At 39.3% G+C, this 16,367-nt stretch overlaps 1 protein-coding gene across 1 annotated transcript in view; it reads right to left on the bottom strand.

Annotated features, from left to right (window-relative positions):
- dnajc1 (DnaJ (Hsp40) homolog, subfamily C, member 1) overlaps positions 1-14,028 on the bottom strand; it is a 117,360-nt gene extending 103,332 nt beyond the window's left edge. The window contains exons 1-3 of the mRNA XM_048607502.1: positions 13,747-14,028; positions 10,263-10,360; positions 7,310-7,403 (exon numbers count right to left, since the gene is read on the bottom strand). Coding sequence (XP_048463459.1) covers positions 7,310-7,403; positions 10,263-10,360; positions 13,747-13,839 — 285 coding nt within the window. The 5' untranslated portion in view covers positions 13,840-14,028. The remainder of the gene's footprint in view (positions 1-7,309; positions 7,404-10,262; positions 10,361-13,746) is intronic.
- Positions 14,029-16,367: the final 2,339 nt, after the last annotated feature.

Below are 16,367 nucleotides of genomic sequence, written 5' to 3'. Positions count from 1 at the left end.
GCAGAGAGAGAGAGAGAGACAGACACGCAGAGAGAGAGAGAGAGACACGCAGAGAGAGAGACACAGAGAGATAGATAGAGAGACAGAGACTGAAAGACACAGAAACACACACACATACAGACCGAGAGAGAGATGTGCAAGGACGAGACAGAAACACAGACGGCAGGTAAAAAGAGAGCGAGAGAAAGGTAGATAGAGACGGAGGCCAAATGAGCGAATAGGCGAGAGAGAGGTAGAGAGAGAGAAAGTGGGTGTGAGCAACACACAGGGTGAAAGAAGTGTGGTGAGGGTGATGGGTGAGAGAGAGGAAGTGAGAGAAAAAAAAGGATAAGAATGGATTAAAAAAAGAAATAGAAAATAAAAGAGGGATAAAAGAGAGAAAGAAAGAAAGAGCAAAAAAAAGGAATAGAAGTGTTGACACAGAGAATGCATTCATGATACACTAAATTAAAAAAGACCCCCCAGTAGTCACTCCAATTGATCCTGATCAGACTTTTTGATAATTAATCCTAGACTTTGCAAATAATTAATTACAGACTGGTTTTGTATCTTAAACAAAAGACATCTATTAATACACAATAACATCAGCAGAGAAAAATTAAACAAGGTAATCAAATTAATGTCTATGCTTTAAACCGAAAATATTTGTTTTCAGCCCCCATTCGCACAAAATGAGCCAGTCAAACAAACACATAGTTTGTTAACCACAGTGAAGACATAAATAAAATAACAAACTGGCTACATTACTTAAATGGTTTTGACAATACGTTGTTTCACAGGCATAAATGTGGACTCCGTGGTTGCTTTTCAGAAAACATTAATCAGGGTCACCTTTTCAGTTCACTCAGGTAAAGTAGTAAACTTTAAACTCAATTTCCTACTCTTTGGGCTTCTGAAAGTTAGTGTGGGAGATAAGTCAGGAACGTTTCAAATCTTCATGCTGTGTCACCAGCAGCCAAACTCATTTCCTCCAGAAAACACAACTTCAAGTCTGGTAGACTGACTATCTCTCCCAAAGGCCTCAACTACCATTCAACACCTGCCACTGCTTGAATAGGGTCTCTTCCAAACTTGCCAGAACTAGTATCAGGTACTGACCTTGTTAATAGCCAACTTCTATCTGTTTAAACATGATGCTCTTCCCAGGGTCACTGAGTCTTTAAGAACCTTTTTTAATCGAAAATCAGCCTGTAATTAACTTCCAAGCCTGAACTCACAATCAAAAGCTTGTTTGGTCTGTTCTCTTCCTTTTACCACAAGCTGTATCACAAAGTTCACAAGTCATCATCAGCCCACAATTCCCAGTGCACAGCTTCAAACCAACATTGATAAAAGAATAAAAATAAAACTAATGAAAGATCAGCAAGGGTTCTAACAAAAAAAGGAAAAAAAAACAAAAAAGAGAGACACTCATGCCCTATGGAGTTATGTGCCACCATTACAGTGATAAGTGGGATAGGTTCAGATCTGCTCAAAAACCGGCCACCCATGAATCACAAAACCGTATACATCCAACAGCTCCCTCATTCTATTCCTACTATCAACCCAGGTATCAACATCCCCTCGATTCAGTTAGGAGCGAGGGGCAGTATGGCAGTAGTGTCAGACATTCTTAACAATGAGGTACCATGCCAGTGAAGCTAGAACACAAAACCGTGGGCATGTTAAACAGAAGTTGGCCGTAATTTCAAGCTAAAAATTTCTACAAGCAATGAATCTGATCAGAGTTCTGCTACCCTGCCAGATCCAGTTATGAATTTTGATTTTTCACAATCAACTAATGAGAGCCCAGCACAAGTAGTATTTTTGCTAATTACCTTCAGCCAGAACTACGAAGTGCATGAACCATTCATGACGTCCCCAATATCATAGATATCAGTTTTCAATCAGATAATCTGGTTCACTCCATATGATTTCAACAAAAACAGCTGAAAGCACTAGTTACAGAAAAGGCTTTGGGTGCTGGCATCATTCCAGTAGTTCTGAAGGCTTATGATAAAGGAAAGGCAGGCATCTCCCCGCTCCTCCCAGCCAAGGTTATCTAGTACAACTACCTGACAACATGACAAATTGTCCAGGTATGTCTTGTCCACATACATCAGGACTGATGTAAATTGACTGATCACCTAATAGTCTATTCTTGATCATTAGCAAAGTGACAGAAGGTTGAGTGTTTTCACATTGCACTTAATCAGCAAAACCCTGCTCAGCGATACTCCATTTGGGATCCATTAGGACCACTTGCTTCCTAACCTCAATGCTGCTTTGGTTGAAATAAGCATGTAGGAAAAGAATTCAAGAGATTAGGTGAGCTGAGGGTGACTACCCTTGACAATGAGGCATTATTTGATGACAGTGCGGTATGAAAAGACAAAGTAAAACCGAAGTCAAAGGAAATTGGGGCAAAAACTCTCGGCTGATTAGGGTCACACAAAGCACAAAGGATGATCATTCCAGCTGCTGTAAGGCAATCATCTTTGTCCCAGGACATACTGTAGGAGTGCTCACAACATTGCTTGAGGACCAACTGCATCATCACTGATCTTCGCTTCATCATATGGTCAGAAGTGGGGATTTTCATAGATGACTACATAATGTTCAATTGTCACATTTGCTCAGATGCGCATGAATGTATGAAGGTGATGGATGCTTTTTTTTAAGTTTTAAAAAGAACAGCATAGCATCTGAGATAACAAGGTGTAGAGCTGGATGAACACAGCAGGCCAAGCAGCATCAGAGGAGCAGGCAAGCTGACGTTTCAGGTCTGGACCCTTCTTCAGAAAAAGCATAGCATCTGGACAAGTTTTCTTTATCCAAGATGGTCACTAAGAATCATGTGACTTTTATTTAATTTGCACAAAGCATTAACTCATGTCTGAGGATGCTTTCAGAAAGTTCTTCAAATGTAAGTGACCAGGGGTGCGTTGCCCTCTTGAGTGGCCATATCATGACAAAAACCAAGAAAATAGCCTGGAGCCCAACTTCTTCTTATTTTTGAAAGGCAAGTGTAAGGTGTTGTGTTCCAGATGCAATTTAATTTATTAGACTACCAAGCTTGAAGTAAAACACATTTTATTCTTACTCTACAGATAAAATACAAATGAAAGAAAGAACTTAACAGAATAGATTATTTAACTACTAAACAGCAGCTGTTCCAATATAGTAACATTCCATGTACACACCATTAGCAAAGGGAAATTCAATAAAATAGATTGTCTCACATGCAATTCTCGCAGCAGGAAGAGAACCTAAGCTTTTAGCTGTAACAGAGAGAGGAATAACAGCTTCCACATCCAACTTCAAGACTTCAGCAACTGCTGTAAGTTAAACTAGTAGGGGCTTGACTCCACCTGTACCAGTGTCAACCTCACTTCATGAGAAAAAAAAGGACAAAATACACCCTTTAAAGCCAATGTATCATCGTAGGAACAAAAAGAACAGCTAAACTATCATATACTCGAGTTTCACTGCCACAATTCAAGGACTCTGAGAAGATTGAACTGCATCTGTTTATACATCTTCCGGCTAGATACCCTTCCTTTTTTAAATTTATTCCTCATGTTTGTGTGTGTGTATGATGTTAAATTTTTATTACTGTTTGGGAATAGTAGGGAATGAAGTTTCCTCAGTTTTTGTAATCAACCTGTCCGTACCTCTGGCACAGGTGGGACTTGAACCCAGGTCTCCTTGCTCAGAGGTAAAGATACTATCACTGCACCACAAGAGTCCTTCCCTTTCTTTCCCTCATTTAAAAGATCTTGGTAATTGGCTCCTTCATTTTCAAGTGAACTATGTTTTAAATTGAAATGTGATAGCTGCTTGCTAAAAAAAAATGAAAAGATTTGTTTATATCAACTGAAAGTAGGTCAACAAGAGGAGAACCAATCCTGCTCCTCACCTGGTCACAACAGTAGGCAAAGAGGTATGATCATGTGACCAAAACCTATTTCCCCACCCCTCCCTCAAGGACTAGTGGAAACCAGCCAGCCTGGAAACCAAAAGGACAACAGAGACAATTCTTCCAGCAAAAAGAACAGAGAACCTTGCATAACATCCAGTTATGTTAGGCTATGTGAGCAGGATTAATTTGTTTACACCTGCAACAATTCGTCTCTACAGAAACTTAACCATGGCCTCAACTGAAATTCTTGCTACTTCCAAATTCCAATCTTTCTCAAAGAGCCATGAGAAAGAATTCATCCACACTTGCGCTTTGTTACACATTAGAGGTCTCAATCAGTATGATTTTCTTTTTACATATTAATATGTAATCCAGCTACATGACTTGATCACTAGAAACCATCTTTACATGCACGTTGGTATTATGTGCACGTGCGCATATGCACATTAAGGACTGACAGTGCTTCTGGGCTCAAAATATATGTAATCTTTTTTTAAAAGGTTTTTCTTGAAGGCTACGATTTTAATCTCACCAACTCCATTAGGTCATGCAGTCACTTAGGAAATACAACTTCTGAATGCATGTTGATGGTGGGGTGAGGAGGAGATTTAGAGTCTCAGAGAAATGGAATTAGAAGAATTCATCAATATCCCCAATAATTATCATCATGTCACTAAACTTGAAGCCTCAACACACAAGGAAAACATTATATTCCTAGACACAGTATTTACACAGGCACAATACAACAGTCTTAAATTAGCAATAAATCTATCTTTGTAAACAAAACTACCAGTACACTTCTATACACTAAAAGCCAACAACCAAAAACACATTCTCCATGGACTAGTGAGATCCGTGGTATGTTTGTCTCTAACCAAGTTACCACACCTCAACTAATTCATAGCAGGTAAGACACTACGACATCTGTTAACACATGCAAATCTTTAGGAAATAAAACTGTTCAATATTATACAATTGACAGTGTTATAATCGCATCCACTTTTTCCTTCACAGGTATTACCAAACTGACAGATTTCACACAAAGACTCCACATTAGCAAGGACTCCATTGTCTTAGTTTTCTTGCTCCCTGTTAGGCGAATATTCCTTTGTTGAGAAGTTGAAAACTGATATATGTTTCAGTGTGTACAAGATGATGAGACGCATAGATAGAGTGGATAGCCAGAGACGTTTTCCCAGGGTGGGAATGATTATTACAAGGGGGCATAATTTTAAGGTGATTGGAGGAAGGTATAGGGGAGATGTCAGAGGTAGGCTCTTCACACAGAGTGGTGGGCGTGTGGAATGCGCTGCCAGCAGTGGTAGCAGAGTCAGATACTTTAGAGACTTTTAAGCAACTCTTGGATAGGCGCATGGATGCTAGTATAATGTAGGGTATTTGATCTTAGTAGGATAATAGGTCGGTACAACGTCATGGGCCGAAGGGCCTGTACTGTGCTGTACTGTTCTATGTTTCCTTCCAGACCTTTACCATTTTCTCCTAACAAACAAAATGTATAATAGGGATCCTGTACCTGTAGTATATCTGGACTTCCAGGGGCATTCGATGGGGTGCTGCACAAAGAGTTAATACACAAGGTATGATCACATGAGATTCGGCAAATTTATTAGCTTTGCTAAAGGATTGGCCAACCAATAGAAAGCAAGAGTCAGAATCACTTGGTCTTTTTCTGGTTGGTAGGATGTATCTATTGGGGTGGCACAGGTTTCATTCCTCAGGCCCAAACTATTCACAATCTGTATTAATGACCTGAATGACTAGCCCTGCCCTTAGCGCTTATGCTCTTTACAGCCCAAACTCAGACCTTTCTCCCTGAATTCAGTGGCACATTAGATCACAGCGAAACAATCAGCAGCAAATGCAGAAACAACTAGCTGGTGATTAGCAGAGCAGGTTCTCACCAATCCCTTCTATTATAGTAGTAGCAACTTTTCTGACTGTTCACCCCCACCAGCAGATTTTCCACAGCAATTTGACGGCTTCATTCAGCTGCCGCTTCCAGTATATTTTAAGCATTGGCGATTTTGGTGCAGTTATAATTCTGGAACATTTTTGTGCATCTTTTAAACAATGTTTAACAATATTTATCTTACCTTGCCATTGAAAAAATACCCAAAACCTGCTTCATGTTTATTGCTGAATATCAATAACACACCAAAGAAACAGACATCAAGTTGTGGACCCCAAGATGTCCATTACATGTACCACTAACAGACCGCTTCATATTCTGAGGAATTCCATCCAAGTGCAGAAAGAAATAGATGTTCAGGCTTAAGTGCCAAATAACATTCACAAAGCACAACTGTCAAGCAATGGTTATTTCCAACAATACAGAATCTAAACATTTTTCCTTGAACAGTAATACAATCACCAACTCCCCCATCATCAATCTAGGGGCTACCACTGACTAGAAATTAAACTGAACTAGCCATATAAATATCATGCTTAAATGCAGGTCAGAGGCTGGGAATTCTGTGGTAACTCATCTCCCAATTCCCCAAACCCTGTCCATCATATACAAGGAACAAGTGTGATAGAATACTCTCTACTCACCTGAATGGCGGCAACTCCAACAACACTTCAGATATTGACACATACCAGGATAAAGCAGCCAACTTGATTGGACATCATCTTAAACATTCACTTCCCCCACCACAAATGCACACTGGCATTGGTGTATTCCATCTACAAGATGCATTGCAGCTACTCACCAAGGCTCCCTAGAACAATGTCTTCCGAATCAGTAACATCTACCTTTGAGCAAGAAAGGCATGGGGCAGCAGATGCATCATAACCTGCAAGATTCTAATCCCCACAACTCTTCCAGACATCAAATCTCACATCTTTCTCAGCTGAAATTAAATCAGTGCTCAACCATCTCTGGGTCACAATTCTAGAACTCCATTCCTAACTTCACTGTGGGTGTCTATCTACACAATGCCGATTGGAGCAGTTCAAGAAGGCAATTTGCCACCCTGCCTTCAAAGGCAATTAGGAATGGACAACAAATACAGGCCTTGTCAGCAATGCTCACAGCCCAGGAATTAACATTTAAAAGAACATAATGCACATTGTTCAATCTATTTTTCTATTCAACCTGTTCAAAGATGTTGTTACACACCTTTGGGTCAGGTGGTGCTTGAACTCGGACATCGCAGTCCATGGATAGAGACACTACCAGTGCACCACAAGAGGGCACTGCACATTTTTCAATACTGCATAAAATAGATAGAACAATTGATAGGCATTGCTGGAGTTTTGTTGCTACAGGTGTGACATTGACTCTTTAGAAAGTGCTGTTTCAGGAACTGAGAGAAAGTAATAAGGATTCTTTCAATCAAATGAAAATCAAAATTAATTAACTTTAAAGATTTCTCCTCATCTTACCTGGCAGCACTGTGGTAATGACTTCAGAAAGAAATAAAACCAAAGTCCTATCTTGCAAGGCAACAGGTCCTGCCATTGAGGCTTTACAACAGATCTGCAGGATAGGCACAATAAAACAGAATACAAATTACTCCATTCAAAGTAATTCCTTTAAGTGAAATTTAATGCAACTCAAGCTTATGTTCATCTGTTTCTGGCTGAGGGGGCAACCTCCTAGCCTGTTAGTTTGGCAAACTGCCTTCTTACCTCATACATCAGATGCAAAAGACAACAGTAATCGAATAAAAGTTGTTGACCTTAAGAAGATGACGAGAATGGCCACAGTGAAAGTCCAACATTTCTCCACAGATGATGGATATCTAAAGTCTTACGCACTTAATCGTAAGGTCCTGGGGAGTGTTGCTGAACAAAGAGACCTTGGAGTACAGGTTCATAGTTCCTTGAAGGTGGAGTCACAGAGAGACAGGGTAGTGAAGAAAGCATTTGGTATGTTTGCCTTTAAATGGTCAGTGCTTTGAGTATACAAGGTGGGATGTCATGTTGCGGCTGTACAGGACATTGGTTAGGCCACTTTTGGAATACTGTATTCAATTCTGGTCTCCCTGCTACAGGAAGAGTGGTGTGAAACTTGAAGGGGTTCAGAAAAGATTTACATGGATGTTGCATGAGTTGGAGGGTTTCAGTTGTAGAGAGAAGCTGAATAGGTTGGTGCTATTTTCCCTGGAGTGTCAGAGGCTGAAGGCTGACCTTAAACAGGTTTATAAAATCCGAGGCATGGATAGGGTGAATAGTCAGAGGCTATGAATTATGTGGTGAATAACTTGTAGATGGCACTGGGGAGCAGGATACAAAGGACAAGTTAGGACTGTAATGGAATACTCTCAACTTGCCTTGATGAGTAGAGCTCCAACAACATCCAAGAAATTTGACTCCAGCTCAACTGGAATGTCATTTACCTCCTTCAATACTGATGCATGGTGGCGGCAGTATATACCATACAGGAAATTCACTACAGCAACACTCAATATCCCCTTCAACAGCACCTTCCAAACTCATGATCTCTACCTGCTAGAAGGACAAGGGGAGGCGGTACATTGCAGCAACACGATCTGCAAGCTCCCCTTTAAGACACACTCTATCCTGATTTGGAACTGTATCACTATTCCTTTCGTGTCACTAGGTCAAAATCTTGGAACTCCCTTTCCATCAGTATTGAGGGTATACATGTACCAGATAAACTGCAGAAAGTGGCTCATCACCTTTTCAATTAGCAATTATAGAATGAGCAACACATATGTTTTGCCAGTAATCCTGACACCTCACGAAAGAAAAAACAAAGGATGACACGTCAGGTTCAGGAGGGGTACATCAGTCTGAGTTGTCTCCAGTTTCCTCTTTTGAAGTCCATCTATGTGGATGTGGATTGAAGTCAGCATCAAGCTGAGCTGTCACACAATCTACAATTGTATAACTTGTCAGTGCTTACTGTGGAAGCTTACATATGAATAATGGCCACTGGTACCTACAAAATTGTACTTCAAGTTATCAGACATAGGAATAGACCTCTCATACATTAGAGTTGATCTTTCTCTGCACCTTCTCTGTAGCTGTAACACTATATTCTGCAATCTGTTCAATTGCCCTGATGCACTTACATAAGATATGATTTGTCTGGTTAGCACACAAAAACAATACTATATCTCGGTACATGCCACAACAATAAATTAAATCAAATAAATATACTTAATAATACAAATTCCAAAAAAGATACTATGCAGCCACTTAACGTGCATATCTCTGGTTGTGTGAAATAAACTTGCATTTTTTTTTTTTAAATTAATACTCCACTTCCTATTTTCTTATTACCAGTTCACCATCTACGACGTGCAATTCAGGAGTATGACGATTATTCTTCACTTGACTGGATGGTTGCAGTTCTAAGTAGCACTCAAGAAGCTCAACATCATCCAGGGAGCCACTTCGGATGGTACCACATCCACCACATTTAACATTCAGCTCCCTCACCATCAACAGACAGTGGCAGCATTGTGTACCATCTACAAAATGCACTGCAATAACTCACCAGGACTTCTTTGACAACACCTTCCAAACCCACAACATCAACCATTTAAAGGACATGGGTAACAGATGCATGGAAACAGTCACATACAAGTTCCCCTCTAAGCCAAACAGCATTCTCATTTGGAACTGTACCACCATTCCTTGATTGTCACAGGATCGAAGTCCTGGAGCTCCCTTCTTCATGAGCTATGGGTGAGCCTACATCCCATGGACAGCAGCAATTCAAAATGGCAACTCAGTACCATCTTTTCCAAGGCGATTATGGATGCATGATAAATGCTGACCTAACCAGTTATGCCCACATCCCATGAATAAATAAAAAAGTACACCAGTTTACTTCAATACCCTCTTTTTTTTTAGTCTTAATTTAGTCTTAATTTTATTTAGCTGAAAATAACATTTTCAGAAAACAACCAAGTAAGCTTGAAGACACAATGAATCGGTCATGAACTAAAAGACAGTAGACATGACAGATGGAAGCAGAAAATGTGTGATGTGGAAACTGGGAAAGGCTGGCAACGTGGGGACTAGGGAAACAAGAAAATGATAACCTCACCTGAAAAGGATTAGACAAAAGTGACACTATCCAGAGGATTTTTAACATTCTTCACACTCATTTATGAAGTTTACAAATTATACCTTCATGCTACAAAAAAAAAACACACGTCACCCCGTTTCTGGGCTAATGATGTTTATCAATATAAACCTACAAAAGATACTTTTAGATATTATGTAGGAATTTAATATCAATTTTATTTTCAATTATGAACAACAATTATTGGCAATAATACTTTATTCTTTTTACTATTATTTTTTAAATCAGTTTTCAAGAAACTTCGCTGCCAAACATTTAGGTATTTTGCAGTGTTACCTCTCATTCTTCTCAAGAACACCAGCTTTTCCTTCATCCGAAGATTTACCACTTGCTTTTTTCTTTTTCTCTCTCTTCTTTCTAGTAAGAAGGTCATCCTGAAAAGACAAATAAGGTTACAGGTGACTGCCAAATATTTTTTATACAGACTGCTACGAGGATCTGATCAAGAAATATCAGTTGTTCTCTGCAACCGTATTGCTCTGAAAGTCATCTAACAATATCATCTGTTGCCATAGTATTAAGTTCAGTGTTTCTCAAACATGTGATTAAACATCAGCTGTCAGTCATCCACAATTCCACAGCAGTCAATGCCTCCCAGAATGGAAACAATTCAACTCTCTTTCTCTCAGCCCTATCTGAGTCCCACCTCTGACACCATTATAAATACTACTCAAATCAGGAATCACCAGATTTAGCACAACAATAAGTAATGGCTAAATCACATTTGCAGATCTGTAAAAAGTTCTAATTTTGCAGCTGGACAACTGATTAATATCTGTTTTGTGCAAGATGAGAAAGTAAAAATCCATACAATGACAGAGATAAATACTCTAGTGGTTGCACTTTGAGCACCTATTCAAAAATCTTCCAGTTAAAACTGTCAAGAGCAAGCATTAAGAATAGTTACCACAATTAAAAACAGCTTAAGTGAAACTGCTCTGTTACTAATTGAATCAGGGTTAGAATGACATTCATGAACCAGTCAATGCTAAATGCTACTACACAAATTATTAAGTCATCTAACATGTGTAATGCTTCAATGTCATTAGGCAATTTTTAGAACTCTAACAGATTTGTCTTCATTTGAGCCCTAAATACTACCTAGTGGGACCTGGGTTTCCAAATTCAACTCATAATTATCTAAAATAAGAATACTTGCTTATTGTTTTGGAACGTAGATGAATTGTTATTTTTGTAACAATATAGCAACATCGTGTTGGGTGGCGCTGCCACTGTGCTGCTACAGATATTTAACTTTACAAGAAATAACATGGATGTTGAGAAACAAAATGCTGTCATCCAAAACACAGCTATATTTATTTGTGCATGTACACTGTACCCATTTGCTTCAACTCATATGTTTTTGAGAGTGACTCTTAAGTGTAATTACCAAGGATATTTGCACCACTTTAATATTGAGTGAGAAACATTGTTTTATTCATTGGTCTTTCATGATGTCCTGCTGAGTTCAGTTAATAAATACTTTAAAGCTATTCTGAAGCTGGAACACTTTGAAGAAACATAATGCAGTAGGTAACTATTTGAATCTAAATAAAATTGGTTTTAATTAGAAAATATTCTTCATTTCCATCAACGAAAACCTGTGCCCTGGACATAGTGTAATCAGGCATCAAGAGTCACTAAGATGTACATTCAAAACAACAGAATGGTTTTCGTTTCTGGTACATTTTAATATTTAAAAAGAAATCTCCTCACACTAATGACTCCAGCAGCTCAGTTTCTAATGTTTTTTGACTAGCATCCAAAGCTAGCTCTCATTTAACGTCTTTTTAATCCATTCACAAGATGACGGTGTCGCTGGCTAGGCCCATCCCTAATTGCCCGAATGGCAGTTAACAGTCAACCACACTGCAGTGGGTCTAGAGTCACATGTCAACCAGACCAGGTTAAGGATGGCAGATTTCCTTCCCAGATGAACCAGATGGGGTTCCCCCCGGCCCCGATAATTGGCAATGGATTCATGGCCATCACTGGACTCTTAATTCCAGATTTTTTTTTTTATTAGACCCTGCCATGGCAGAATGTGAACCCAGATCCCCAGAACATTACCTTTGTTTCTGGATTAACAATGCTGTGATCATACCACCGCTCTCCAGTTGAATCTTAAATTGTTTGCACATTCTGCCATACTGCAAATTAGGAGGAGCTTCAAAGTAGGAAATAAATAAGTAGAAGTTTTCAAATTTTCTTTGGAAAACAAAATGGCTAACAAACGTAGCAAACTTTACTTGTTAAAACTCGTCGAGCCACCTTCAAAAGGGGGCTTCAAAAGCCACACTGAAGGAGCGAATGCTTGAGAACACTACTGCTAGCAAGTTCTACTCTTAAGTCACAAATCACACTGATCTGAAACTATATTGTCATTTCATCAGTTACACCGGGTCACAAACTTGGAAATCCCATCCTAAGTGCATTGACAGTACCAATACCGCATGGACAAAACAATTCACCAACATGTTCTCGAGAGCAATAAATTCTGGTCTGGCCAACAATGCTCACAATCCATGAAGAAATTTAAAAAAAAACTCAATGAGGATAATTAGCATAATAAAACAAAAATTTCTAATGACAAATCTTCTCTCAAAATAATGTTCAATTGTTTATTTGCAAGCTGAAGTTTATTGCAGCTCTAGCACAAATTGCAGTGTATGTGTTCATCATTACAACAGTGTCCAGTGCAACAGGATATAAGGAACCAGTCAAGCCCAGGAAACCGGACAGTTCAGTCAAAGTTATACGCTATGTCAAGAACAATGACTAAAAAGAAGTATTTAAAATAATTTTCTTTATCAATATACTTCAACTCTGTTTCTCCCACCTCACTTAGATTGAAAAATTCCCAAAACAGTATTGAAACATTTACAGCAATAAAGGATGCAAACAAAAATACAGGTTTACAACAGGATTAAGTCATTCATTTCAGCAGACAATATTTTGAGAATCTCACCGAAGGCAGGAGTTAGGGAATGGCTTGGGCTACCCTGATGTTTCATGGTCCCCCAAGCCAAATAGAAGAGGAAGACAGTATTTGATTTGAAGGTCACAACTTTTCGGTTCGACTGGCTCCATCCTCTCACCTAAAACTGACTGATCAGTAACGCTTGAACAGCTCTGAATAACCTATTCAAAACCTCAAGCCTTTTCTCTATCACTAGGCAGGATTGAATTTGGCAACAATTTGGAAATATTTGTTCCTAGTTGTCACAATTCATATGGCACTTACCTAGATCAAATAGATACAGAGGACTGTAGTGGCTGAGTCATTAAGGATAGCCAAGGATGGGATAAACAGATTTCTAATCAACAAGGGAATGAAGAGTTATGCCGAAATGGCAAGAAAGGGGAATTGAGTATTGTCAGATCGGGTATGATATCAATCAATGGTGGAGCTGACCTATGGGCCAAATGGTCTGCTTCTGCCCCTACATCTTATGTCCTTACAAACAATCAATTGGTCAAACTGTTATAAAGTAAAACAAACACACATTCCTACTAAAAATTAAAGTTAAAATTCCAGAAGGAAATTTGTAAATCGATGTCCATCTGCTACAACTTCCTACAATGGATATTCATAGAACCATATAAAAGCTTAAATAGAGTATTTAAACAATGGGATAAAATCCATAAAGGTTGATAATGTGACATTTTACTATTGCAGATTAATAATGCTAATATTCTAAAAGATATAAAAGTCAACAATATTTTTCACCAAAGCTCTTCTGTATTTACATCAACTTACCAGTTGCTTCTCAAAGTATATCGACCAAACCACTGCATAATGGCCCACGGTCAGAATAATAAAGAGAAGCAAAGAAAGCTCAACGTTACTCATCTTTCTCACTCTCCGGTAGTAGAAAACAGGCTGTCGCCAATCTGGCAGACCATTTTTCAAAACTTCATCATATCTGTAAACAGAGAAAAAAAAAAGAAAAGAGACTTGTGGACTGAAAATATTATCTCTGTCATAATTTCCAAAACAATTACAATTACAATCACTTTATAATCAAGTTTCTTTTCCAAACTGAAAAGCTATATTCCATTCACCTCTTAAGGATTTCATCCAAAAGATCACCTTTTATTCTAAAATTTATTATCGCGGCACTAATTGTTTAGTGCCACTAATATATTATTGTTATGGAAGTTAATCGCTACATTTAACACAAGTTCTACATACTGTTATTTACAAAAGGAAAATCATGTAAATTTCATTAAAAATCGAATCAGTGGGGAATAAGAAAATGCTCATTTATTCCACAAGTGAAGAAAGCCTTATAAAATTCTCACAATACATTACGATGTCAGAAGAAATAAAATGGAGAAGCTCTGGTTTCTGGGCATATTGTTGCACAAGCAAAATACAGATGGTTTAAATCTAAACTCTGGCAAGACGGTGAACGTGTTGCTCTATGGATACGGTTCTTCCCATTAAATCCCAAATTCTTGAGGATGACTAATGATAAATGAGTCTGCAACTCCTGGTCATGCATGTGCACTTCCTAGTGGCTGGACGAAGAACAGCATGATCTAATATGTTGGAGCAAATTACATATCCAACAAATTTCTGTTCGGGGTGATAGAACATACACCCTGAAAAGTATTCTTTTTAAACTGAACTCAAATATTCAAAAGGTAGAAATTATTATCAGCAGATCTTCCATGACATTACAGAAGACAAGTCTGTGTGTCAGGTATTTCATGACAGGCAAGATGCAATATACTTCATCACCCACAGCTTTGTACATTTATAAATTCAAACACAATTTGCCTTACAGATGACACAAAGATAGGTGGTGGGACAAGTAATATTGAGAAAGCAGGAAGACTGAGGAAGGGTTTCTGAAGAAGGGGCTAGGCCCGAAACGTCAGCTTTCCTGCTCCTCTGATGCTGCTTGGCCTGCTGTGTTCATCCAGCTCTACACCGTGTTATCTCAGACGGAGGAAGGGCTTGGTCAGGATAGGAGAGTGGACAAAGAAACGACAGCAGAAATACAATGTTTAAAGTGTGAAGTTACACACTTTGGTGGGAAGGATCAGGGGTAGACCAGTTTCTACATAGGGAAAGGTTTCAGAAATCTGAAGCACAAATAGACTTGGGAGTCCTAGCTCAGGATTCTTACGGTTAACATTCAGCTAGGAAGGCAAATGCAATGTTAACATTCATTTCAAGAGCAGAGATGTCCTGCTGACAGCGTAGAAGTCTCTGGTCAGACCGTATTTGGAATACAGAGAGTTGTTTGTGCCCTGCATCTAAGGAAGGTTATGCTGGCATTGGAGGGGGTCAAGATGACATTTACAAAAATGAAGGGCTTATCACACGACGTGCAGTTGAGGATTCCAGGTTTGTATTCAATGGAGTTTAAAAGGATGGGGGGAGTCTGACTGAAACTTACAGAATACTGAGGGGCCTGGATAAAGCAGAAATGGAGAGATGCTTCCACTACCAGGACAGACTAGGAGCGGATGGCACACAGTCTCAGAATGAAGGGATAAGACCATAAGACATAGGAGCAGAAATTACGCCGTTCAGCCTATCGAATCTGCTCTGCCATTCAATCATGGCTGATAAGTTTCTCAACCCCATTTCCCCGCTTTCTCCCCGTAACCCTTGATCCCCTTGACAATCAAGAACCTATCTATCTCCATCTTAAATACACTTAATGACCTGGCCTCCACAGCCTTTTCAGGCAGTGAGTTCCATAGATTCACCATTCTCTGGCTGAAGAAGTTTCTCCTTATCTCTGTTCTAAAAGGTCTTCCCTTTCCTCGAAGGCTGTGCCCTCAGGTCCTGGTCTCTCCCACCAATGGAAACATCTTCCCAAAATCCACTCTGTCCACGCCATTCAGTATTCTGGAAGCTTCAGTTAGATCCCCCTCATCCTTCTAAACTCCAATGAGTATAGACCCAGAGTCCTCAAACGTTCCTCATATGTTAAGCTTTTCATTCCTGAGACCATTGTCATGAACTTCCTCTGAACCCGCTCCAGGGCCAGTACATCTTTCCTAAGATATAGGGCCCAAAACTGCGCACAATACTCCGAATGTGGCCTGACCAGAGCCTTATAGAGCCTCAGAAGTACATTCCTGCTTTTATATTCAAGTCCTCTCAAAATAGATGCCCAACATTGCATTTGCCTTCCTGACTACTGACTCAACCTGCGAGTTTACCTTGAAAGAATCCTGGTCTAGAATTCCCAAGTCTCTTTGCACTTCAGACTTCTGAATTTTCTCTCCATTTTTCTCCATACCTCTATTCTTTTACCAAAGTGCATGACCTCTCACTTTCACTCCATCTGGCACTTCTTTGCCCATTCTCCTAACCTGTCCAAATCCTTCTGCAGCTTCCCTACCTCCTCAATACTA

This window comes from Rhincodon typus, chromosome 2, assembly GCF_021869965.1.
Source record: "Rhincodon typus isolate 14 chromosome 2, sRhiTyp1.1, whole genome shotgun sequence".
In the NCBI taxonomy this organism is placed as follows: domain Eukaryota; kingdom Metazoa; phylum Chordata; class Chondrichthyes; order Orectolobiformes; family Rhincodontidae; genus Rhincodon; species Rhincodon typus.
The sequence above is the reverse complement of the archived record's forward strand: the minus strand, read 5'-3'. Positions and strand labels throughout refer to the sequence as shown.